The sequence below is a fragment of the Mus caroli genome, unplaced genomic scaffold, assembly GCF_978045245.1.
Source record: "Mus caroli unplaced genomic scaffold, Mus_caroli_1 scaffold_10, whole genome shotgun sequence".
Classification (NCBI taxonomy): domain Eukaryota; kingdom Metazoa; phylum Chordata; class Mammalia; order Rodentia; family Muridae; genus Mus; species Mus caroli.
The window spans coordinates 105,261,821-105,288,598 of NW_028227265.1; the positions used below are offsets into that span (position 1 = coordinate 105,261,821).

The 26,778-nt window shown below is 41.4% G+C and overlaps 1 protein-coding gene across 2 annotated transcripts in view; it reads left to right on the forward strand.

Moving 5' to 3' along the window:
* Positions 1 to 24,898, forward strand: part of Adam32 (ADAM metallopeptidase domain 32) — a 116,282-nt gene extending 91,384 nt beyond the window's left edge. For both annotated transcript variants that reach the window (XM_021169865.3, XM_085844323.1), the window contains exons 20-22: positions 16,806 to 16,844; positions 23,268 to 23,306; positions 24,746 to 24,898. In XM_021169865.3, coding sequence (XP_021025524.1) covers positions 16,806 to 16,844; positions 23,268 to 23,306; positions 24,746 to 24,749 — 82 coding nt within the window. In that variant the 3' untranslated portion in view covers positions 24,750 to 24,898. The remainder of the gene's footprint in view (positions 1 to 16,805; positions 16,845 to 23,267; positions 23,307 to 24,745) is intronic.
* Positions 24,899 to 26,778: the final 1,880 nt, after the last annotated feature.

A 26,778-nucleotide genomic window follows, 5' to 3' on the forward strand; every position in this document is an offset into this window, starting at 1 on the left:
TGGTGTGAGGTGGAATCTCAGGTTGTTTTGATTTGCACATCCCTGATGACTAAGGATGTTGAACATTTCTTTAGGTGATTCTCAGCCATTCAGAATTCCTAAGTTGAGAATTCTTTGTTTAGATCTGTACCCCATTTTTTTTAAAAATAGGGTTATTTGGTTCACTGGAGTCTAACTTCTTGAGTTCTTTGTATATATTGGATATTAGCCCTCTATTGGATGTAGGATTGGTAAAGATCTTTTCCCAATCTGTTGATTGCCATTTTGTCCTATTAACAGTGTCCTTTGCCTTACAGAAGTTTTGTAATTTTATGAGGTCCCATTTGTCAATTCTTGATCTTAGAGCATAAGCTATTGGTGTTCTATTCAGGAAAATTTCCCCTGTGCTCATGTCCTCGAGGCTCTTCCCCACTTTCTTTTCTATTAGTTTCAGTGTATATAGTTTTATGAGGAGGTTCTTGATCCACATGGACTTGAGCTTTGTACAAGTAGATAAGAATGTATCAATTTGCATTATTCTGCACGCTAAGTGACAGTTGAACCAGCACCATTTGTTGAAAATGCTCTTTTTTCCACTGGATGGTTTTAGCTCTTTTGTCAAAGATCAAGTGACCATAGGTGTGTGGTTTCATTTCTGGGTCTTCAATTCTATTCCACTGATCTACCTGCCTGTCACTGTACCAATATAATGCATTTTTTTTTTAAAAAATCACAATTGCTCTGTAGTACAGCTTGAGGTCAGGGATAATGATTCCAACAAAAGTTCTTTTAATGTTGAGAATAGTTTTCACTATCCTGGGCTTTTTGTTATTCCAGATGAATTTGATAATTGCTATTTCTAACCTTATGAAGAATTGAGTTGGAATTTTGATGGGGATTCCATTGAATCTGTAGATTGCTTTCAGCAAGATGGCCATTTTTACTATATTCTGCATAGGAAATCTTTTCATCTTCTGAGATCTTCTTCAATCTCTTTTTTCAGAGACTTGAAGTTCTTATCATACAGATCTTTCACTTGTTTGGTTAGAGTCACACCAAGATACTTTATATTATTGTGAAAGGAGTCCACCTTCTTGAGTTCTTTATATTTATTGAAGAATTGAGTTGGAATTTTGATGGGGATTGCATTGAATCTGTAGATTGCTTTTGGCAAGATAGCCATTTTTACAATGTTGATCCTGACAATCCATGAGCATGGGAGATATTTCCATCTTCTGAGATCTTCTTTAATTTCTTTCTTCAGAGACTTGAAGTTCTTATCATACAGATCTTTCACTTCCTTAGTTAGAGTCACCCCAAGGTATTTTATATAATTTGTGACTATTGAGAAGTGTGTTATTTCCCTGTTTTCTTTCTCAGCCTGTTTATTCTTTGTGTAGAGAAAGGCCATTGACTTGTTTGAGTTAATTTTATATCCAGCTACTTCATTGAAGCTGTTTATCAGGTTTAGGAGTTCTCTGGTGGAATTTTTAGGGTCACTTATATATACTATCATATCATCTGCAAAAAGTGATATTTTGACTTCTTCTTTTCCAATTTGTTTCCCCTTTATCTCCTTTTGTTGTCGAATTGCTCTGGCTAGGGCTTCAAGTACAATGTTGAATAGGTAGGGAGAAAGTGGGCAGCCTTGTCTGGTCCCTGATTTTAGTGGTATTGCTTCCAGCTTCTCACCATTTACTTTGATGTTGGCTACTGGTTTGCTGTAGATTGCTTTTATCATGTTTAGGTATGGGCCTTGAATTCCTGATTTTTCCAAGACTCTTACCATGAATAGGTGTTGGATTTTGTCAATGCTTTCTCAGCATCTAATGAGATGATCATGTGGTTTTTGTCTTTGAGTTTGTTTATATAATGGATTACGTTGATGGATTTTTGTATATTAAACCATCCCTGCATCCCTGGAATAAAACCTACTTGGTCAGGATGGATGATTGTTTTGATGTGTTCTTGGATTCTGTTAGCAAGAATTTTATTGAGTATTTTTACATCGATATTCATAAGGGAAATTGGTCTGAAGTTCTATCTTTGTTGGATCTTTCTGTGGTTTAGGTATCAGAGTAATTGTGGCTTCATAGAATGAGTTGGGTAGAGTATCTTCTCCTTCTATTTTGTGGAATAGTTTGTGCAGAACTGAATTAGATCTTCTTTGAAGGTCTGATAGAACTCTGCACTAAACTCATCTGGTCCTGGGCTTTTTTTTGGTTGGGAGAACATTAATGACTGCTTCTATTTCTTTAGTGGATATGTGACTGTTTAGATCGTTAACTTGATCCTGGTTTAACGTTGGTACCTGGTATCTGTCTAGAAATTTGTCCATTTCATCCAGGTTTTTCAGTTTTGTTGAGTATAGCCTTTTGTAGAAGGATCTGATGGTGTTTTGGATTTCTTCAGGGTTTGTTGTCATGTCTCCCTCTTCAGTTCTGGTACGATGCTGTCCCTATGCCCTCTAGTGGGTCTGGCTAAGGGTTTATCTATCTTGTTGATTTTCTCAAAGAACCAGCTCCTCGATTGGTTGATTCTTTGAATAGTTCTTCTTGTTTCCACTTGGTTGATTTCACCCCTGAGTTTGATTATTTCCTGCTGTCTACTCCTCTTGGGTGAATTTGCTTCCTTTTGTTCTAGAGCTTTTAGGTGTGTTGTCAAGCTGCTAGTGTGTGCTCTCTCTAGTTTCTTTTTGAAGGCACTCAGAGCTATGAGTTTTCCTCTTAGAAATGCTTTCAGAGGCAGGAGCCACAGAGCCGCTGAGGCAGCACCCTTTTGGGGCCGCAGACTTCCGGCACCCTCCCAGTCGGAGGACAGAGACCTGCCCTGCAGAGAGCGCCATCTTGGCTCCGGGACTCCGCCGAACTTAGTCTACAGGTTAGAGTGAGGACCACAGAGGCAGACAGCTTCTGGGACAGGCGGGAGCCACAGAGCCGCTGAGGCAGCACCCTTTTGGGGCCGCAGACATCCGGCACCCTCCCAGTCGGAGGACAGTGACCTGCCCTGCAGGGAGCGCCATCTTGGCTCCGGGACTCCGCCGAGCTTAGTCTCTACAGGTCAGAGTGGGGACCACGGGGGCAGACGGCTTCTGGGACAGGCAGGAGCCACAGAGCCGCTGAGGCAGCACCCTTTTGGGGCCGCAGACTTCCGGCACCCTCCCAGCCGGAGGACAGAGACCTGCCCTGCAGAGAGCGCCATCTTGGCTCCGGGACTCCGCCGAACTTAGTCTACAGGTTAGAGTGAGGACCACAGAGGCAGACAGCTTCTGGGACAGGCGGGAGCCACAGAGCCGCTGAGGCAGCACCCTTTTGGGGCCGCAGACATCCGGCACCCTCCCAGTCGGAGGACAGTGACCTGCCCTGCAGGGAGCGCCATCTTGGCTCCAGGACTCCGCCGAGCTTAGTCTCTACAGGTCAGAGTGGGGACCACGGGGGCAGACGGCTTCTGGGACAGGCGGGAGCCACAGAGCTGCTGAGGCAGCACCCTTTAGGGGCCGCAGACATCCAGCACCCTCCCAGTCGGAGGACAGTGACCTGCCCTGCAGGGAGCGCCATCTTGGCTCCGGGACTCCGCCGAACTTAGTCTGTACAGGTCAGAGTGAGGACCACAGAGGCAGACAGCTTCTGGGACAGGCGGGAGCCACAGAACTGCTGAGGCAGCACCCTTTTGGGGCCGCAGACATCCGACACCCTCCCAGCCGGAGAACAGTGACCTGCCCTACAGGGAGCGCCATCTTGGCTCCGGGACTCCGCCGAACTTAGTCTGTACAGGTCTGCTGACAGAGGATACTCAGAATCCCCAGAAGAACAACCTCTGAACAGAGACAACTATAACAACTCCAGAGATTACCAGATGGCGAGAGGTAAAGGTAAGAATCTTACTAACAGAAACCAAGACCACTCACCATCATCAGGACCCAGCACTCCCACTTCGCCCAGTCCAGGGCACCCCAACACACCTGAAAAACTAGACCTGGATTTAAAAGCATATCTCATGATGATGGTAGAGGACATCAAGAAGGACTTTAAAGAACTACAGGAGAACATGGCTAAAGAGTTACAAGTCCTTAAAGAAAAACAGGAAAACACAACCAAACTGGTAGAAGTCCTTAAAGAGAAACAGGAAAACACATCCAATCAGATGATGGAAATGAACAAAACCATACTAGACCTAAAAAGGGAAGTAGACACAATAAAGAAAACCCAAAATGAGGCAACACTGGAGATAGAAACCCTAGGAAAGAAATCTGGAACCATAGATGCAAGCATCAGCAACAGAATACAAGAGATGGAAGAGAGAATCTCAGGTGCAGAAGATTCCATAGAGAACATGGGCACAACAATCAAGGAAAATGGAAAATGCAAAAAGATCCTAACTCAAAACATCCAGGAAATACAGGACACAATGAGAAGACCAAACCTACGGATAATAGGAGTGGATGAGAATGAAGATTTTCAACTCAAAGGACCAGCAAACATCTTCAACAAAATTATAGAAGAAAACTTCCCAAATCTAAAGAAAGAGATGCCCATGAACATACAAGAAGCCTACAGAACTCCAAATAGGCTGGACCAGAAAAGAAATACCTCCCGACACATAATAATCAGAACAACAAATGCACTAAATAAAGATAGAATACTAAAAGCAGTAAGAGAAAAAGGCCAAGTAACATATAAAGGCAAGCCTATCAGAATTACACCAGATTTTTCACCAGAGACTATGAAAGCTAGAAGATCCTGGACAGATGTTATACAGACACTAAAAGAACACAAATTCCAGCCCAAGCTACTATACCCAGCCAAACTCTCAATTAACATAGATGGAGAAACCAAAGTATTCCACGACAAAGCCAAATTCACACATTATCTCTCCACGAATCCAGCCCTTCAAAGGATAATAACAGAAAAAAACCAATACAAGGACAGGAACCACGCCCTAGAAACAACAAGAAGGTAATCCCTCAACAAACCTAAAAGAAGACAGCCACAAGAACAGAATGCCAACTTTAACAACAAAAATAACAGGAAACAACAATTACTTTTCCTTAATATCTCTTAATATCAATGGACTCAACTCCCCGATAAAAAGACATAGACTAACAAACTGGCTACACAAACAAGACCCAACATTTTGCTGCTTACAAGAAACTCATCTCAGAGAAAAAAATAGACACTACCTCAGAATGAAAGGCTGGAAAACAATTTTCCAAGCAAATGGTCTGAAGAAACAAGCTGGAGTAGCCATTCTAATATCAGATAAGATTGACTTCCAACCCAAAGTCATCAAAAAAGACAGGGAGGGGCACTTCATACTCATCAAAGGTAAAATCCTCCAAGAGGAACTATCAATCCTGAATATCTATGCTCCAAATACAAAGGCAGCCTCATTCATTAAAGAAACTTTAGTAAATCTCAAAGCACACATTGCACCTCATACAATAATAGTGGGAGACTTCAACACACCACTTTCACCAATGGACAGATCATGGAAACAGAAACTAAACAGGGACACAGTGAAACTAACAGAAGTTATGGATCAAATGGATCTGGCAGATATCTACAGAACATTTTACCCTAAAACAAAAGGATACACCTTCTTCTCAGCACCTCATGGTACCTTCTCCAAAATTGACCACGTAATTGGGCACAAAACAGGACTCAACAGATACAAAAACATTGAAATTGTCCCATGCATCCTATCAGATCACCATGGACTAAGGCTGATCTTCAATAACAAAATAAATAATAGAAAGCCAACCTTCACGTGGAAACTGAACAACACTCTTCTCAATGATACCTTGGTCAAGGAAGGAATAAAGAAAGAAATTAAGGACTTTTTAGAGTTCAATGAAAATGAAGCCACAACATACCCAAACTTATGGGATGCAATGAAAGCATTTCTAAGAGGAAAACTCATAGCTCTGAGTGCCTCCAAAAGGAAACTAGAAAGAGCACACATTAGCAGCTTGACAACACACCTAAAAGCACTAGAACAAAAGGAAGCAAATTCACCCAAGAGGAGTAGACGGCAGGAAATAATCAAACTCAGGGGTGAAATCAACCAAGTGGAAACAAGAAAAACTATTCAAAGAATCAACCAATCAAGGAGCTGGTTCTTTGAGAAAATCAACAAGATAGATAAACCCTTAGCCAGACTCACTAGAGGGCACAGGGAAAGCATCCTAATTAACAAAATCAGAAATGAAAAAGGAGACATAACAACAGATCCTGAAGACATCCAAAACACCATCAGATCCTTCTACCAAAGGCTATACTCAACAAAACTGGAGAACCTGGATGAAATGGAGAAGTTCCTAGACAGATACCAGGTACCAAAGTTGAATCAAGATCAGGTTAATGATCTAAACAGCCCTATATCCCCCAAAGAAATAGAAGCAGTCATTAATAGTCTCCCAACCAAAAAAAGCCCAGGACCAGATGGGTTTAGTGCAGAGTTCTATCAGACCTTCAAAGAAGATCTAATCCCAGTTCTTCACAAACTATTCCACAAAATAGAAACAGAAGGTACTCTACCCAACTCATTCTATGAAGCCACAAATACTCTGATACCTAAACCACAAAAAGACCCAACAAAGATAGAAAACTTCAGACCAATATCCCTTATGAATATTGATGCAAAAATCCTCAATAAAATTCTTGCTAACCGAATCCAAGAACACATCAAAACAATCATCCATCCTGACCAAGTAGGTTTCATCCCAGGGATGCAGGGATGGTTCAATATACGGAAATCCATCAACGTAATACAGTATATAAACAAACTCAAAGACAAAAACCACATGGTCATCTCGTTAGATGCGGAAAAAGCATTTGACAAGATCCAACACCCATTCATGATAAAAGTCTTGGAAAGATCAGGAATTCAAGGCCCATACCTAAACATGATAAAAGCAATCTACAGCAAACCAGTAGCCAACATCAAAGTAAATGGTGAGAAGCTTGAAGCAATCCCTCTAAAATCAGGGACTAGACAAGGCTGTCCACTTTCTCCATACCTATTCAACATTGTACTTGAAGTCCTAGCCAGAGCAATTCGACAACAAAAGGAGATCAAAGGGATACAAATTGGAAAAGATGAAGTCAAAATATCACTTTTTGCAGATGATATGATAGTATATATAAGTGACCCTAATAATTCCACCAGAGAACTCCTAAGCCTGATAAACAGCTTCGGTGAAGTAGCTGGATATAAAATTAACTCAAACAAATCAATGGCCTTTCTCTACACAAAGAATAAACAGGCTGAGAAAGAAATTAGGGAAACAACACCCTTCTCAATAGTCACAAATAATATAAAATATCTTGGCGTGACTCTAACTAAGGAAGTGAAAGATCTGTATAATAAAAACTTCAAGTCTCTGAAGAAAGAAATTATAGAAGATCTCAGAAGATGGAAAGATCTCCCATGCTCATGGATTGGCAGGATCAACATTGTAAAAATGGCTATCTTGCCAAAAGCAATCTACAGATTCAATGCAATCCCCATCAAAATTCCAAATCAATTCTTCAACGAATTAGAAAGTGCAATCTGCAAATTCATCTGGAATAACAAAAAACCTAGGATAGCAAAAACTCTTCTCAAGGATAAAAGAACCTCTGGTGGAATCACCATGCCGGACCTAAAGCTCTACTACAGAGCAATTGTGATAAAAACTGCATGGTACTGGTATAGTGACAGACAAATAGACCAATGGAATAGAATTGAAGACCCAGAAATGAACCCACACACCTACGGTCACTTGATCTTCAACAAGGGAGCTAAAAACATCCAGTGGAAGAAAGACAGCATTTTCAACAAATGGTGCTGGCACAACTGGTTGTTAACATGTAGAAGAATGCGAATCGATCCATTCCTATCTCCTTGTACTAAGGTCAAGTCTAAGTGGATCAAGGAACTTCACATAAAACCAGAGACACTGAAACTTATAGAGGAGAAAGTGGGGAAAAGCCTTGAAGATATGGGCACAGGGGAAAAATTCCTGAATAGAACAGTAATGGCTTGTGCTGTAAGATCGAGAATTGACAAGTGGGACCTCATGAAACTACAAAGCTTCTGCAAGGCTAAAGACACCATCAATAAGACAAAAAAACCACCAACAGATTGGGAAAGGATCTTCACCTATCCTAAATCAGATAAGGGACTAATATCCAACATATATAAAGAACTCAAGAAGGTGGACTCCAGAAAGTCAAATAACCCCATTAAAAAATGGGGCTCAGAACTGAACAAAGAATTCTCGCCTGAGGAATACCGAATGGCAGAGAAACACCTGAAAAAATGTTCAACATCCTTAATCATCAGGGAAATGCAAATCAAAACAACCCTGAGATTCCACCTCACACCAGTCAGAATGGCTAAGATCAAAAATTCAGGTGACAGCAGTTGCTGGCGAGGATGTGGAGAAAGAGGAACACTCCTCCATTGTTGGTGGGATTGCAAGCTTGTACAACCACTCTGGAAATCAGTCTGGCGGTTCCTCAGAAAATTGGACATAGTACTACCGGAGGATCCAGCAATACCTCTCCTGGGCATATATCCAGAAGATGTCCCAACCGGTAAAAAGGACACATGTTCCACTATGTTCATAGCAGCCCTATTTATAATAGCCAGAAGCTGGAAAGAACCCAGATGTCCCTCAACAGAGGAATGGATACAGAAATTATGGTACATTTACACAATGGAGTACTACTCAGCTATTAAAAAGAATGAATTTATGAAATTCCTAGCCAAATGGATGGACCTGGAGGGCATCATCTTGAGTGAAGTAACACAATCACAAAAGAACTCACACAATATGTATTCACTGATAAGTGGATATTAGCCCAAAACCTAGGATACCCAAGATTTAAGATACAATTTGCTAAACGCATGAAACTCAAGAAGAATGAAGACCAAAGTGTGGACACTGTGCACCTTCTCAGAATTGGGAACAAAACACCCAGGGAAGGAGTTACAGAGACAAAGTTCGTAGCGGTGATGAAAGGATGGACCATTTAGAGACTGCCGTATCCAGGGATCCATCCCATAATCAACTTCTAAACGCTGACACCATTGCATACACTAGCAAGATTTTGCTGAAAGGACCCAAATATAGCTGTCTCTTGTGAGACGATGCTGGGGCCTAGCAAACACAGGAGTGGATGTTCACAGTCAGCTATTGGATGTATCACAGGGCTCCCAATGGAGAAGCTAGAGTAAGTACCCAAGGAGCTAAAGGGATCTGCAACCCTATTGTTGGAACAACATGATGTACTAACTAGAACCCCGGAGCTCTTGTCTCTAGCTGCATATGTATCGAAAGATGGCCTAGTCAGCCATCAATGGAAAGAGAGGCCCATTGGACTTGCAAACTTTATATGCCCCAATATAGGGGAATGCCAGGGCCAAAAGAATGGGAATGGGTGGATAGGGAAGTGGGGGGGTGCTATCGGGGACTTTTGGGATAGCATTGGAAACGTAATTGAGGAAAATATGTAATAAAAATATTAAAAAAAAAAAAAAGAAATGCTTTCATAGTGTCCCATAAGTTTGGGTATATTGTGGCTTCATTTTCATTAAACTCTATATAGTCTATAATTTCTTTCTTTATTCCTTCCTTGACCAAGGTATCATTGAGAAGAGTGTTGTTCATTTTCCACGTGAATGTTGGCTTTCCATTATTTATGTTGTTATTGAAGATCAGCCTTAGTCCATGGTGGTCTGATAGGATGCATGGGAAAATTTCAATATTTTTGTATCTGTTGAGGCCTGTTTTGTGACCAATTATATGGTCAGTTTTGGAGAAGTTACCACGAGGTACTGAGAAGAAGGTATATACTTTTGTTTTAGGATAAAATGTTCTGTAGATATATGTTAAGTCCATTTGTTTCATCACTTCTGTTAGTTTCACTTTGCCCCCATTTAGTTTCTGTTTCCACGATCTGTCCATTTTAGAAAGTGGTGTGTTGAAGTCTCCCACTATTATTGTGTGAGGTTCAATATGTGCTTTGAGCTTTACTTAAGTTTCTTTAATGAATGTGGCTGCTCTTGCATTTGGAGCATAGATATTCAGAATTTAGAATTCCTCTTGGAGGATTTTCCCTTGATGAGTATGAAGTGTCCCTCCTTGTCTTTTTTGATAACTTTTGGTTGGTAGTCGATTTCATTCGATATTAGAATGGCTACTCCAGCTTGTTTCTTTAGACCATTTGCTTGGAAAATTGTTTTCCAGCCTTTCACTCTGAGGTAGTGTCTGTCTTTTTCCCTGAGATGGGTTTCCTGTAAGCAGCAGAATGTTGGGTCCTGTTTATGTAGCCAGTCTGTTAGTCTATGCCTTTTTATTGGGGAATTGAGTCCATTGATATTAAGAGATATTAAGGAAAAGTAATTGTTGTTTCCTATTATTTTTGGCTTTAGAGTTGGCATTCTGTTTTTGTGGCTGTCTTCTTTTTGGTTTGTTGAAGGATTACTTTCTTGTTTTTTCTAGGGCATGGTTTCCGTGCTTGTATTGTTTTTTTTCTGTTATTATCCTTTGAAGGGCTGGATTCTTGGAAAGATAATGTGTGAATTTGGTTTTGTCATGGAATACTTTGGTTTCTCCATCTATGGTAATTGAGAGTTTGGCCGGGTACAGTAGCCTGGGCTGGCATTTGCATTCTCTTAGGGTCTGTATAATGTCTGTCCAGGATCTTCTGGCTTTCATAGTCTCTGGTGAAAAGTCTGGTGTAATTCTGATAGGCCTGCCTTTATATGTTACTTGACCTTTTTCCCTTAATGCTTTTAATATTCTCTATATTTAATGCATTTGTTGTTCTGATTATTATGTGTTGGGAGGAATTTCTTTTCTGGTCCAGTCTATTTGGAGTTCTGTAGGCTTCTTGTATGTTCATGGGCATCTCTTTCTTTAGGTTTGGGAAGTTTTCTTCTATAGTTTTGTTGAAGATATTTGCTGGCCCTTTAAGTTGAAAATCTTCATTCTCATCTGCTCCTATTTTTGGTAGGTTTGGTCTTCTCATTGTGTCCTGGATTTCCTGGATGTTTTGAGTTAGGATCTTTTTGCATTTTATATTTTCTTTGATTGTTGTGCCGATGTTCTCTATGGAATCTTCTGCACCTGAGATTCTCTTTTCCATCTCTTGTCTTCTGTTGCTGATACCTGCATCTATAGATCCAGATTTCTTTCCAAGGTTTTCTATCTCCAGCGTTGCCTCACTTTGGGTTTTCTTTATAGTGTCTACTTCTCTTTTTAGGTCTTGGATGGTTTTTTTCAATTCCATCACCTGTTTGGTTGTGTTTTCTTGCAATACTTTAAGGGAATTTTGTGCTTCCTCTTTAAGGCCTTCTACCTGTTTAGGAGTGTTCTCCTGTATTTCTTTAAGTGCGTTATTAAAGTTCTTCTTGATGTCCTCTACCATCATCATGAGATATGCTTTTAAAGCTGGGTCTAGTTTTTTGGGCGTGTTGAGGTGTCCAGTACTGGGTGGGGTGGGAGTGTTGCGTTCTGATAATGGTGAGTGGTCTTGGTTTCTGTTAGTAAGATTCTTACATTTGCCTTTCGCCATCTGGTAATCTCTGGAGTTAGTTGTTGTAGTTGTCTCTGGTAAGATCTTGTTCCTTAGGTGTTTATGTAAGCCTCTATCAGCAGACCTGGGAGACCAGTTCTCTCCTGAGTTTCAGTGCTCAGAGTACTCTCTGCAGGTAGCCTCTCCTTTTGCAGGGAAGGTGCCCAGATATCTGGTGTTCGAACCTGCTTCCTGGAAGAAGTTGTGATCCACTCACAGATGTCTTAAGATCCCGTGGAGGATCCTGTGTATACCTTACAGGTGTCTGCAAACTCCATGCCCAAGGTACCCCTGTGCTGGCATGGACCAGAAGGGACGTGTGTCCCTGATCAGGCTGGGTTTTCTGCTTCCCTAACTAATGCAGTCTCAGGTCCCGCGCGATTGGATTGGAGCAGACACTGTTTTCCACTCACCAGAGGTCTTAAGATCCCGTGGCAGGTTTTGTGGGTAGCTGGCAGGTGTCAACCGACTCTATGCCTTAGCTACTCCGGTGCTGTCCGGGCCGGAAGGGTCTTGTGCCTCTGATCAGGCCAGGTTTTCTGCTTCCCTAACTAATGCAGTCTCAGGTCCTGGGCGATTGGATTGGAGCACACACTGTGTTCAACTCACCAGAGGTCTTAAGATCCTGTGGTGGGTGTTTTAGGTAGCTAGCGGGTGTCAGCCGACTCTGCGCCCTAGCTACCCCAGTGCTGGCCGGACCAGAAGGGACTTGTGCCCCTGATCAGGCCAGGTTTTCTGCTTCCCTAACTAATGCAGTCTCAGGTCCTGCGCGATTGGATTGGAGCAGATGCTGTGTTCCACTCACCAGAGGTCTTAAGATCCTGTGGCGGGTGTTTTGGGTAGCTAGCGGGTGTCAGTCAACTCTGCACTCTAGCTACCCTGGTGCTGGCCAGACTGGAAGGGCTTCCTTATCTTTTTTGATGACTTTTGGTTGAAAGTAGATTTTATCCGATATTAGAGTGGCTACTCCAGCTTGTTTCTTGGGACCATTTGCTTGGAAAAAATTGTTTCCCAGCCCTTTACTCTGTAGTGTTTGTCTTTGTCACTGATGTGCACTGATATGCAGCATAACACTGGGTCCTGTTTACTTATCCAGTCTGTTAGTCTATGATTTTTTTATTAGGGAATTGAGTCTATTGATGTTAAGAGATATTAAGGAATAGTCATAGTTGCTCCCTATTATTATTGATGTTATTTTTATGTTTGTGTGGTTATCTTCTTTTTGGTTTGTTGAAAGAAGATTACTTTCTTGCTTTTTCTAGGGTGTAGTTTCTCTCCTTGTGTTGGCGTTTTCTATCTATTAACCTTTGTAGGGCTGGATTTGTGGAAAGATAATGTGTAAATTTGATTTTGTCATGGAATATCTTGGTTTCTCTATCTATGTTAATTGAGAATTTTACTGGGTATAGTAGCCTGGGCTGACATTTGTGTTCTCTTAGGGTCTGTATAATACCTGTCCAGGATCTTCTAGCTTTCATAGTCTCTATTGAGAAGTCAGGTGTAATTCTGAAAGGTCTGCCTTTATATGTTACTTGACCTTTCCCCTTACTGTTTTTAATATTCTTTCTTTGTTTAGTGCATTTGGTCTTTTGATTATTATGGGAGGAATTCCTTTTCTGGTCCAATCTATTTGGAGTTCTGTATGTTTCTTGTATGTTTATGGGCATCTCTTTCTTTAGGGTAGGGAAGTTTTCTTCTATAATTTTATTGAAGATATTTACTGGCCCTTTTAAGTTGGGAATCTTCACTCTCTTCTATACCTATTATCCTTAGGTTTTATCTTCTCATTGTGTCCTGGATTTCCTGGATATTTTGGGTTAGGAGCTTTTTGCATTTTGCATTTTGCATTTTCCTTGACTACTGTCTCAATGTTCTTTATGGTGTCTTCTGCTCCTGAGATTCTCTCTTCTCTCTCTTGTATTCTGTTGGTGATGCTTGCATCTATGACTCCTGATCTCTTTCCTAGGTTTTCTATCTTCAGTATTGCCACCCTGTGTGATATCTTTATTGTTTCTCTTTCCATTTTTATATCTTGGATGGATTTGTTCAGTTCCTTCACCTGTTTGGTTGTGTTTTCCTGTAATTCTTTAAGAGATTTTGTGTTTCCTCTTTAAGGTCTCCTACCTGTTTACCTATGTTCTCTTGTGTTTCTTTAAGGGAGTTATTTATGTCCTTCTTAAATTCCTCTATCATCATCATGAGATGGCTCAGTGGGTAAGAGCACCGACTGTTCTTTCAAAGGTCCTGAGTTCAAATCCCAGCAACCATATGGTGTGGCTCACAACCATCTGTAACAAGATCTGATGTGAGTGTCTCAATACAGCTACAGTGTACTTACATATAATAAATAAATAAATCTTTTTAAAAAGAGAGATGTTTTTTTTTTTAATCAGAGTCTTGATTTTCTGGTGTGTTGGAGTAACCAGGGCTCGCTGTGGTGGAAGAACTGGGTTCTGATGATGCCAGATGATGTCTGATGAAGCCTTGGTTTCTGTTGCTTATGTTCTTTAGTTTGCGTTTCGCCATCTAGTTATCTCTGGTGTTAGCTGGTCTTGCTGTCTCTGACTGTGGCTTATCCATCCTGCAAGCCTGTGTGTCAGTATTTCTGGGATACTAGTTTTCTCTGCTAGAAATTTAGGTATGGAGAGCTGTGGTACAGTTCTGGGGTGCAGACAGAACCCAGAAGGATCATGTCCCCAGTTGATCCTTAGTTCCTGTGTCCTGATGGCTCTGGGAGGGTTCCTCTTGGGCCAGGAATTTGAAGAGAATTGGTGGTCTCACCTGTGCTCACAGGTGTGTAGGCACTCTTGGGAGACCAGCTCTCTCCTGGTAGTATTTGTGTATGTAGCTCTGTGGCACAGGATCAGCTCTGGGTGCAGACAGAAACTGGAAGACTCCTGTCCCATGCAGCTCCTCAGTTCCTGTGTCCTGAGGGTTCTGGGCAGGTTCCTCTGAGCAGCAGTGGTTGTTCTACCTGTGCTCACAGGCCTGTCTGCACTCCTGGGAGGCTTGATCTGGGTATGGAGCCCTGTAGCAGAGGATCAGCTCCACGCATCTTATATTTGTGTAGATAATATGAAACATATATAAACAAAACATATGTATGTGTATATTATGTGTGTATATTTGCTTTTGTTTTTTGATACAGGGTTTCTCTGTGTAGGCCTGGCTGTGTTGAACCTCACTCTGTAGACCAGGGTGGCTAGCCTCAAACTCAGAGATCTGCCACTCTCTGTCTCATGAGTGCTAGGATTGAATGAGTACACACCAGAACACCTAAATGTATATGTTTTTAATGTTTTCTTGACCTTCCCTTTTCGAGAATTACCTAGAAAGGTACCAGGATCTTTGTAAATCTCTTTTTCACATAGTAAACATTTTTCCTCCTGCATCCCTTTGTAAAGAAGCTATTTTCCATGGTCTAGGATTTTGTATAAAGGGAAATATGTAATACAGTCTTTATTTTTATATGACTTGTATCACTCACCACAATTATTTGAATCCTCATTCATAATCTTGTATCAGTTGTTTGGTCTTTCCTTCAGGGATCGACGGATACTCTGGTCATTTACAACTTATAGCTAAAATAACTTAAGCTGTTGTGGATGTTCAGGTGCAAGTCTTTGTGTGAGTATGTACTTTGTCTCTTCATTTATTTCCAGGAGTAGAACTGCTGGGTGATATGGTAGAAGCAAATGTTTAGCTTCTAAAGAAAGAGCAAAACTCTTACCAAAATTAGCATCCCCTTCTCGACTCATAACCGCCAGTGAGCCCTTCTTCGTCTGGACCTTTGCCTGGAGGTGGTGCTTTGCTGCATCCTAGTGCACACGGTCACTACACTGTTGTTGCATTGAATACTTCTCATAACTAACGGTGCTGGAATTGCCTCATTAATTATTACCTATAAATCTTTGGAGAAATGGCGACTCAGAGTTTATGCCCATTTTAGTTAAGATATATGTCTTTTTGTTGTTCAATTATTTCTCTTTGGGCCATTTGTGAAATAGATTGTCTTCTATATGAGTATTCTTTATTGTGTTCCAGATATAAGTTCTTCATCATGTACTTAATTTGCAAATGTGTTTGCCCTGTCCAAGGCTTGCCTTCTAACTCTCTTAGCCATTCAGAAAGTATAAGTTTTAAAGTTGGTGAAATTTAATGGGACAACTTGCTTTTTTATAGACCAGGATTTGGGCATTGTGCATAGGAAATAGATCCCAACCTAAGTTCACAAAGATTTCTTCTGAATACTCAACAGTTCTAGGGTTTGCAATTAGATATGCATTGAGATTCAGTTAAGCTTTATATGGCTGACAGAACTGTGTTCTCACATGCAGCAGAATGGTTTTCAGCCATTGTTCCACAGTACCTATAAAGTCACAGACAACGAGTACTGGCCTTTATCAATTCTACCTCAGTGTCTGAGAAGAAATGTGACTGTCCCTCTGAGTTGTGAGATCACCAATTATTCAGTGTTCCCATGTGAGCAAAAGGAAGTTCTTGTGTGTTTGTTCTGAGTAAATATGTTTACTCTGGCTGAGGAGCTGTGTTCATGTATGTGATGTTATATGTTCTGTGTGTAGAGTAGACACCAAAGCGCTGGGGATTGTTATTGGCTTGGCACAAGTCTCAGAATCTCTCTCTGGGCGTCTTTCCTGTCTCATTTTCTTGGGTGAGACCAACTTGCTTCCCTGGACTTCTCTTCCAGTTCTATTACACATGCACATGTGTGTACACATACACACATACACAGATGTGTGCATGCCCACAAACATACACAAACTCATGCATACACACACACACACACACACAAATGCACACAAACATACAAACACATGCATATGTGCACACACACACATACACGTTGATAAAACTGTAGGGATAAAAAAAAAAGCAAACTCAGGAATTTTATGTTCTAATCATTGCACTGCTAGAAATTTGTGGGATTTTTGTGACTGAGGTGTGTAAAATGATTGGCATGTAGTTTGTGAGGATGAAGGCATAGCTTCGTGGCAGAGGACTTGCCTACCTTACGAAAGAACCTGTGTTCCATTTCAACTACCATTAAAAAGGTCATTCTCATCTTTCCTCAGATACCATTGTGTATTATTTATTGATAACTGGTGTTGTTTAAAAAAAAGATAATACTGCTTATACAGAAGTCCAATTTGTATTCACAAAGTTGTTAAGAGTTTTAGTTTCTTGTACTACTAATTAAGATGTTATTTTATATTATTAATGTTATTTTATATTTCTTTCTAGAAGCAAATCAGAAGACAGCACTTACACCTATGTCAGCAGGTGAGTTCATTAAAAGACGGTGTGAAGAGACATGTTGAAAATGAACAATGATCCGATTATAACTCATCATTAAATTTTAGACATCATAACTTTCAGCCGGTAAGGCAGTGCTTTGAGAAAAAAAAAACCAGACTAACAAATTTTAATAGTTTTACTTTCAATAATCCCTTCATTTATTTACTAATTTATTGGAAGTCTACTCCCCCCACTCCCTGCCTGCAAAAGCCTAAGGAATCAAATGCCAAACAGAGGAGATGCCTAAATGCATAAGGAATAGTAGTATCTAATATTTAGATCTTTTCTAGCCTGGGTTACTAGCATGCTGCTTGGGTAAACAAGCCAATGCCACTCTCCCTATCATGGCTACATTCTTCCCATTTACTCTGACATATGGTCCCTGAGTTTTGGAGAAGGTTATGTGAATGTCTTGTTTAGGGCCACATGGTCAATTGTCACTTTCTCTGGAGCTTGAACAATCATGTGTTTGTGCATTCACCGTTGTTCATTGCAAAGAGGGACTTCTCTGATCAAGGGCAGGAGTAATGTGTATCTATGGGTTTAATTAAAAAAAAGTATTTTAGAAGGCAGCTTGGTGCTATGACAATTTAGCTAAGATGATCTCACCACTTTTGTTTGTTTGTTTGTTTGTTTGATTGATTGTTTTTGGACTAGGCTTGGAGTTCCAGATAATGAATTTACTTTTGTGGAACAGGTCTCAAACGCAAATAGAGAGCAGTTGGTTGCACTCATAACAGTCTTATCACTAGTGGGTATGCCCTGCCTGGAGCACTGGTCCTATAGCTGGCAAAGTTCATAATAGCCTGTATCGCAAGCACCTTCTGGCACTGTGAAAGCTTCCAGCTCAGTTACACTTTGGTTTCTTTATACCTCGCAACCAAGATGTGTAGTGTCTTACCAATATGGCCTTATTGCCTAGTTCTGGTGAGTAACCTAGTGGAATGGCAATATCCCGCAATCTTTTAGAGGCCTCTTAGTATCTCTGCTCAACAACCAATAAGGAAGTGTATCTCTCATCAGACACTGGGGTGTCTTTCTATAGTTTTGGAAACCTCCACATTGGTTCCCATGGTGGCTGTCTCAGTTTACCACAGTATAGGTGTTCCCTTTTCCCCAAATCTTCACCAACATTTGTTGTTATTTGTTTTCTTGATGATGGACATTCTGACTGGGGTGAGGTGGTTATCTCAAAGTTGTTTTGCTTTGCATTTGAATGTTGAACAGTTCTGGAAGTGTTTATTAGCAATTTATATTTCTTCTTTTGAGATTTTCTGCACATACCCATGCCAACTTTTTGATTGGTTGATTGTTTTTCTTGATGTTTAGCTTCCAAAGTATTTTTGTTTTTGTGTTTGTTTTTGGTTTGCTTTTTGTGTTCTAATTTTCTGTGAGATACATAGCCAGCAAAGAGTTTCTCCTCCTTAGTGGGCTACCTTTTCACTTAGTAGTTTCCTTTGCTGTACAGAAGCCGTTTTTAGTTTCCTAACTATCTCATTTGCCACACATTGGTCTTATTTTATGTACAGTTGCAATCTTACTCAAGACATTCTTGCCTGTACCTGAATCTTCAATTATACCCACTACGTTTTCATCCAGCAGTTTCAGATTCTCTTGGTCATAATGAATGGTAATTTTCATGCAATCTTTATTAGGTCTATAACTATATTTTTGAGAAATTTTGCAACTATATTCACAAGGGATATTGGGGATGCCATACTTTTCTTTTGCGTTGCTGTGTCTTTTATCTGAGTTTTAGTATCAGGGTTTGAGCTTAAGCTTTCTGTTTCATGTAATAATTTGAGCAGTGCTATTTTTTACTTTGAGGTCTGATAGAAATCTATAGTGAATTCATTCATTGGGGCCTAGGATTTTTTTTTTTAAGTTGAGGGAGTTGTTATTGGTTCAGTCTCACTGGTAGTTGCAGATCCTTTATGAGTCTTTCATCTTGCTTTAATTTTGGTAGGTCACATGATTCTAGAAAGCCATCTATGTATTTATTTTTCCCAGTTTAGGATGTTTTTGGTATGCACTTATGGTTTTCTAAGTTTCATTGATGCCTGTTATAATGGCTCACTTAAAACCTCAGATTTTACTAATGTGATTTTCTCTCTTTAGTTGGTTTGATTAAGGCAGTGGTCCTTAACCTGTGGGCCATAACCCCTTTGGGGGGGGTCACATGTCAGATATCCTGCATATCAGATATTTACAGTACAACTCATAACTAGCAAAATTACAGTTACGAAGTAGCAACAAAGAAAGTTTAGGGGGTATGGGTCACCACAACATGAGGCACTGTGTTAAAGGGTTACAACAATAGGCCAATTGAGAACCACTGGGTTAAGGGGTTGCCAATTTTGATTATGTTTTGAAGGATCAACTTCTTATCTCATTGCCATTGTTTTTAGTTTTCTTTTCCACTAATGCATGCTCTGATCGTTATTATTTCCCCTCTCCTACATTGTGGAGTAATTCTAAAATTTCATAGTCTTGTGTTTAATTATCATAAATATGTGTGTACATGTGCATACATGTATATGTAACTTACTGAGCCCATCCAGTGCTTTGGTATGCATGCTGGACTGGATACCACATGTGGGAGCTCTGCCCCAGAGGACACTGACTCTTCCCCTCTCCGCAGTCATTGGCCGCTAAACCACAGGGACCATGCAGAATTTCCCCTACATATTTTGGTATGTCATGCCAATTTTTTTGTTTTTGTTTTTTCATGCAATTGTATTGTTGAGATTTTATGGGTGCATTTTTCTGTCATATCTAGGGTATGCTAACAGCTAAAGAGCCTCTGGCTGTCTTTCTGCCCCTTCTTGTACAATTTTCCCTGAGCCTTGGTTCTAGAGGTTGTATTGCAGCTGCCTTATTTGGATTTGGGCTCCCCACTGCCATGGGCTGGTACTCAGATGGACAAGGAGTCTACAAAAATGACAAACAGACACGGACACAAGGGAGTGAGTGCTGGATCTGAATGTCATTTCTCAAAGCAAGCATCAGACTTATTTTACATAAGAAAATGAGGAGGTTAGGTGATATATTAAGGTCATCCTAGGTACATTGAGGTTACCCAATGCAGAATGACTCTTTACACAAAACAGAGAAATACATACATAAAAGCTAACAAGAACCAGCAGTGTTTACAACTGGGATAGAAAACAATATTTACAACTGGGATAAAAATCAGCCCTACCTAAGGTCAGCTTATTCTTAGAAGCCAGGGGCAAGGGCTTTATGCCCTTGCCATAGTTCCAATTCTATTCTATTGTATAATCCACTTTCTCCCTAGGCCACTGTAAATTCCTGTATATGGGAGTGCCTCAGCTGTTATTCTAAGTATTTACTCTAGTTCCTTCTTAGACCACAACCCACCTTCTTCCTAGGCCATTGTAAAGTCCTGTATATGGGAGTGACTTAGTTGTTATTTTATGTATCTGTAGGGAAACTCCATTTATCAGAGGAACCCACCAACTTTCTTCTAATATGTAATGTAGTCTGCCACATATGACTTTAATGACAATTCTAAGTTTACTTTGTTGAACTTGCCTTGAGATTTCTACTCTAGTCCAGTAAACTGCATTACCTGATTTCTTTCACTATCTCTCTTTCAACAATGGAGGCAATTCGTCTGAATAAGTAACATTCTTAGGAAATTCAAAGCCCAAGGTTGGCTCAATGATTGCCTAGGATATTGGAACACTGGTGGAGGTCAATCTAACTTAGCCATTTGTCAAATCATTCCTTGGAGGCACTTATAATAAAACAATACTGAAAGGAAGCATGCAAAACCCTTCACCAGACTATTGCAAGGACATATCTGGAGCATCTGTGCTATGGGAGGTCAAACACTCTCCAGGAGACCAGTTTCTGTGAAACTTTTTGCCTCAGGACTACGGCCAAGCTTTTGGACTTGTCAGGTAGACTCCACTGGAATGGGTGTGGCACCCCACAGTGACGACTTCTCTGATTTTTGACCAGTTGTGGATCTCTGTAAAGGTCTCCATATGTCACAAAAGGAAGCATCTTAGAAGACAGGTGAGAGCTACAGTTATCTGTGAGTGCAGGATAGGTATTTAGAGAACAGGAAATACATTGGTTTGGGAACCTGGAAGTATTCAGTCCTTTTCTCAGGTCTCTCTGAGTTCTCCAGCCCCGGTTTGTAGCACCGGGCATGATCATTCCTCCCTGTTGAACAGATCTTACATCTACTTAGATAGCAGCTGGCTAAGCCCCTCCTACAGGGGCACTAGCATTGTACCTTGGTGGGTATCCCACTGGTCTAGTCAGTGTTGTAGTTCATTGGCTTTGCAGCTGGATGAGGATCCTGAAGCCTCCCTGTCCTGGAAGCTTGCATAGTACCTTCCAGTATTATGAGAGAGCTGCTCCTTGCAGAGGAGGCTGCCCTGCTGTTCCCGGCTCAATTCTTCCAAGTCTTGCATCTAACTTATGTGGCATCTTCACCAATAGAGACTTAACCTCCCAACTGTGGGAGGCAACAAAGCTCAATGGTGACAACCTCTAGTATTCTGGGGTCTCTAATTATACTTCCCCGAATGGCAACTTGAGAGTTTTCCGGTGCCTGGGTACTCTGGGGGCTTCCTTAGGTAGTCTATAGATTGTGGAGACCCTTAAGTCATGCCACTGCAATACCTTCATTCAAAATGTAAATCCATCCATATGTATTGTGCTGGATGATACCAGGTCATATCACTTCTGGGCTGCTATGAGAAGGCAGGTTGACCAAGCCACATTAAGCAAGCCAGTAAGTGGCCCTCTCAGTGACCTCTGCATCAGCTTCTGCCTCCAGGTTCTTGCCTTGTTTCAGTTCCATAGAGGATGAAGAGTGATGTGGAAGTGTAAGTCAAATAACCCCACTCCTCCCCAAGTTGCTTTTCATTCACAGCAGTAGGAACCCTCACACACATACACACACACACACATACACACAATTTGTATATATTTGTGTGTGTATATATATATATATATATATATATATATATATATATATAATGTGTAATTGTACCCCAAGTTAAAGAGTTACCCCACTCTCCATTTTTCCCATTTACCCCATTCATAAACCTTGCATCTCCCATCACCCCCTCTAGAACTCCTTCATCTATCTCCACTTGGCCTCTACGTGCCTGGTTTCTGAAGTTACTTCCAGGCTATACAATGGCATATATATTTGGAGCTAGAAGTCACAAATAGAGAACATGGGTTTGTCTTTCTGGGTCTGGAATTCTGGAATGTGTGAAATCGAAGGCAGGAATTCAGTCTACTAGACTTCCCTGAGGTAGATGTAAATTTAGTATAAGAAATGTGGCAATTCACATACGAAGCCAATAGATAATTTAGAGCAGCAGTTCTTCACCTCTGGGTTGTGACCAGTTTGAAGTTGCTTATGGGATATCCGAGATATCAGATATTTACATTCCGAGTCATAACAGAAGTGAAATTACAGTAATAAAGTAGCAACAAAATAACGGTATGGTTGGGGGTCCCAGCATGGGTTTCAGCGTTAGGGAGGGCGAGAACCACCGACTTGGAACCTGAAGGGCACAGCTTAGCAACCCAGAGTTGAGTTTCTGTTGTATGTTTAGGCGTAATGAGAAACAAAGGTCTCTGCTGTCACCACACTCCTTCAAGACTCGCTGCTTGCATTACATTTACGTGTGTGTTGGTGAACGAGAGTTCTGTAGGTTGGCTATAGAATGGATGGTCTGTTCTGCATCCTCAAAGTGTATTAATTCACTGATACTTTCAGAAACCATTTTAATTTTTGTTTAGATCCACACCAGAATGTAATATTAAACCAGAAACCATCAAGTAAATATTCAGGAAGTATTTTCTATAAGGAAATATGATATAGACTAAGGATGAAAAAATATTACAGTTTACAAATAATTTTTCAGTATGCTTTTGAGTAGCTACAGTTGATAAAATACTGCATCAAAACAAACATTAATATTTGTCAATCTAGGGATTAGTATTAGTTAACTGGCCTTTCTTCAGTTGGCAGAATCTTATTTGATTGGTTGCATTGTGCTCTCTGGGGCCCTCAGGTCATGTGTTTTGTGTGTGTGTGTGTGTGTGTGTGTGTGTGTGTGCGTGTGGTGTGTGTGTGCTGTGCTCTCTAGGGGCTCTCAGGTCATACTTGCTCCTTTCTCCTCCTCACCATTTCACTTGGCCGATTAGAGAGATGGAGTCTGGAGGCTATAAAATGGAAGAGACTCACAATGCTAACCTTTGGTATAACGATATAAAAACAGAAATTTGCCAGCTTTCACCTTTTACAACTTTGAAGGGAAAGAGGAAGAGAGGGCAATAAGAACCGAATGCAATGTGATTTGCACAGATTGTACCCAGTGGACCTAAAAGGGTGATTTCTTATCTCTTTAGATCAAATTCCGACTCAAGCAGTACGACATCTACGAGCAGGTAAGTGGGTTAGGAAAGCTGCTGAAAGTGAACACACTTAAAGTGGCATTAATGATCCACTGTTGGTTAAAATGTTGCTATTGCTAATGAATATGCAGATCTAGGGTTGCTGTTGCTAATGAATATGCAAGTAATTTCGTATGTTTTATTCAGCTTAGAAATAGTTTAAGTGTTCTGGGACTTGCTCTTATCATTAGAATGGATTGAAGGCACTGAACCCAGTAAGATCTGAGGATGCATAAATTGGTTTATAAAGCAAAATCGTGATAGATCATTTTCTCTGTAAGGCACTGGAGGAAGCAGCATTTATGGCTCATGAGGTTTTAAGGGTCAAAAACTTCATGTAGGACACAGGTGTCTTCTTATGCCTGCAGCCCAGCAGTTTTCAACCTTCCAGATGCTGTGACCCTTTAATACAGTTCCTCGTGTTGTGTTGACCCCAACCATAAAAATATTGTCATTGCAACTTCATAACTGTGATTTTGCTACCGTCACGAACTATAATGTAAATATCTGATGTGCAAGGTATCTGATATTTGACCTTTGTGAAAAGGCTGTTTGACCCTGAAGGGGTCGAGACCCACAGGTTGAGAACCCCTGCTAAACTCTACATTTGGGAAGAGGAGGTGGGGAAGATCAGGAGTTAGAGGTCAGTTTGATCTAAGTCTGTCTGTCTCTCTCACTCACTCTCTCTCTCTCCTCTCCCTCCTCCCCCCCCCAAGTTAGCTATGTGGTCTGGTCCTTCTCTCAAGCATAATACCCAATACCAAGTGGTCTTCAATCATGTGCATGCAAGCCACTCTGAATGGACTGAGCAGGTTGTGTTTATATACTGACTCACGTACACGTCACAACAGAAATTCAAGAAGAGGAGGCCAGGGATTTGAGAGGGTACAAGGGGGCTTGGCATGGTTGGAGTGGGAGAAAGGAAGGAGAATGGAGGGAAACTGTGTCACATGTCTGTAATCCCAACATTTGGGAGGTGGGAGCCAGGAGGTTCAGAGGCTCACAGTCATCCTCAGCTACTTAATGAGTTCAAGGTCATCCCGGCCTACCTAAGAACCAACTCCAACAGAATAAATAAAGGTTTAGAGCATGGTTTACAACACAAAAGGCAGAAAAGTATGGAAAAATAAAATAGTTAAAAGTAGATATATTAACATACTATAAATTTATTATATCTGAAAGACGTGAAATGTGTGAATGCCTTTTCATTATAATAAGTATTTCAGAATCAAAATTAAAAATTCCAGAAGATGAGTATGAGTCGGTTATGTGTGGCCAAAGCAACGTAATGAGCGTGCAAAATCCACAGCTTTGATTTCAGAAGCTGCTCATGCAGCCACACAAGCTTGCTTGCTCTCAGCAGCCCCTTTTGTACTTTGACTAGGACTGTGATTGGAGCTGCTGCCTGAACTGTGTTTTGTTCTCTCCTGTAGTTAATTGCTACCCCTTCATCATCATCAGCAGCAGCAACAGGAGGAAGAAGAAGAAGGAGAGGAGGAGGAGGAAGATGGCACCCAGGGGCTCACTGAGAAATGAAGAGTCCACATTCTTCCCTTGGTCACAGCTAAAAGGATCCAATAAACCAAAAGTGGACCAATTTTCAGACTTGTCGATCTGTTTGTGTGTGTGTGTGTGTGTGTGTGTGTGTGTGTGTGTGTGTGTGTAGGGAAATCAGTGATGTCAACTGTGGGTCTTCTTCAATGACTCTCTGAGCTCTTCCTGTTACTCTCAGCATCCCTCCTCCAACACACACACACAGACACACACACACTTTGCAACCTAACTTCCTGGGTCAAGTGCCTGAATCAGAACCATCCTGGGTGTGTACCCTGTATCCCTGGCCTTGGATAGATAGGAAGAAACAAGGTGAATGTTAGTATGCACTTCTCTGCTTCCTGGCTGTAGGCTCAATACCATGCCTTCTTTACTGTGGTGGACCGTCACCCTCCCACTGTGAGCCAAATCAAATCCCCACCCCTTTCATAAATCACTTTTGTCAGGTATTCTGTCAGACAGTGAGAAAGGTAACTGAGACAGGCGCCTGCTTCTCAGCAAGGTCCAGACTTGTAGCTGCAGGTATCCACACAGGAAGGCAAGCTTCAGAAATTGGCTGGTCCAATCAATCCAGTTGCTAGGGACCTAGGGACAAGGACAAGAATGGTGGATGCCCAGACGCCTCCTCACCTGTGAGTAGCAAAAGCTGCAGACTGTGCTTTGTGACATACCAGAAAAGATCTAGGAAGAGACATGCGTTTCCGGTCATGTCTGACAGATTATCTAGGTCATGGTAACAGAGATGGGAAGATCCGTTATAAATGCCCCTGGTGTTGGGATGTCCCTCTCCAGTGTGCTTGGGAGTGTGGGGTAGCTCATTGAGCAAGTTTGCAAAGACTTCAGGCAGCTCCAGCTGATTCATACCTCTTAAGGTGTAGTGGGGTGGGGTCTGGGGGGGAGTATGGGGTGGAGGAGGAGCCATATTGGTTCTTGACATGTAGCAAGAAGACTGTTGACTGCAACTGTAAAAGAGAGGTGTTTTGTTTCTAGAACCTCTTCATTTTAAATAAAGTTTCCACGAGTGTCAGAGCTTTTCACCACTGCTTCAGGTCTCATACAACAACTGAGCTTCTGTCATTATTCAATTCATCTCTGTCTGACATTTTTAGACTCCCGGAAGCTTTCTACCCTCAGGAACTTCCTTTCCTCCTGAACGGTTCTTCTGAGCCCAGGGCTAGGCTTCCCCCTCCCCTGGCTGTTTGGTAAAAATTGCAGTGAGAATGGAGGTACAGGAGCAAGGAGGAGCCTGCCTTCCTCTTTTATTTTTACTTATTCACTTTACATTCCACTCACTGCCCCCCTCCCAGTCACCCCTTCCCACAATCCTTCCCCCATCCTCCTCCCCTTCTTCTCTGAGCTGTTGGGGGCCTCCCTGGGTATTCTTCCCTCCCTCTCCCCTACCAATACTAATACTTCAAATCCCTGAGAGGCTAGGCACTTTCTCTCCCACTGAGGCCAGATAAGGTAGCCCAGCTAGAAGAACAACATATCCCACAGGCAGGCAACAGCTTTTGGGATAGCCCACGCTCCAGTTGTTTGGGACCCACATGAAGACCAAGCTGTACATCTGCTACATAGGAGCAGGGAATCCTAGGTCCATCTCGTGTATGTTCTTTGGTTGGTGGTTCAGACTATGAGAGCCCCAAGGGTCCAGGTTCAATGACTCTGTTGGTCTTCCTGTGGTGTTCCTATCCCCTTTGGGGGCCCCAAACCTTCCTCCTATTCTGTAAGAGTCCCTAAGCTCCATCCACTGTTTGGCTGTGGGTGTTGGTATCTGTCTGAATAGGTTGCTGGGTGGAGCCTCTCAGAGGGTAAGATGGGAGGAGCCTTTCTTAAAGGGTCCAGTCCCTGTTGTCTACATCAACCAAAATCTGTCATGCTTTCCTTTACCACCCGACTCAGAGATCAACAC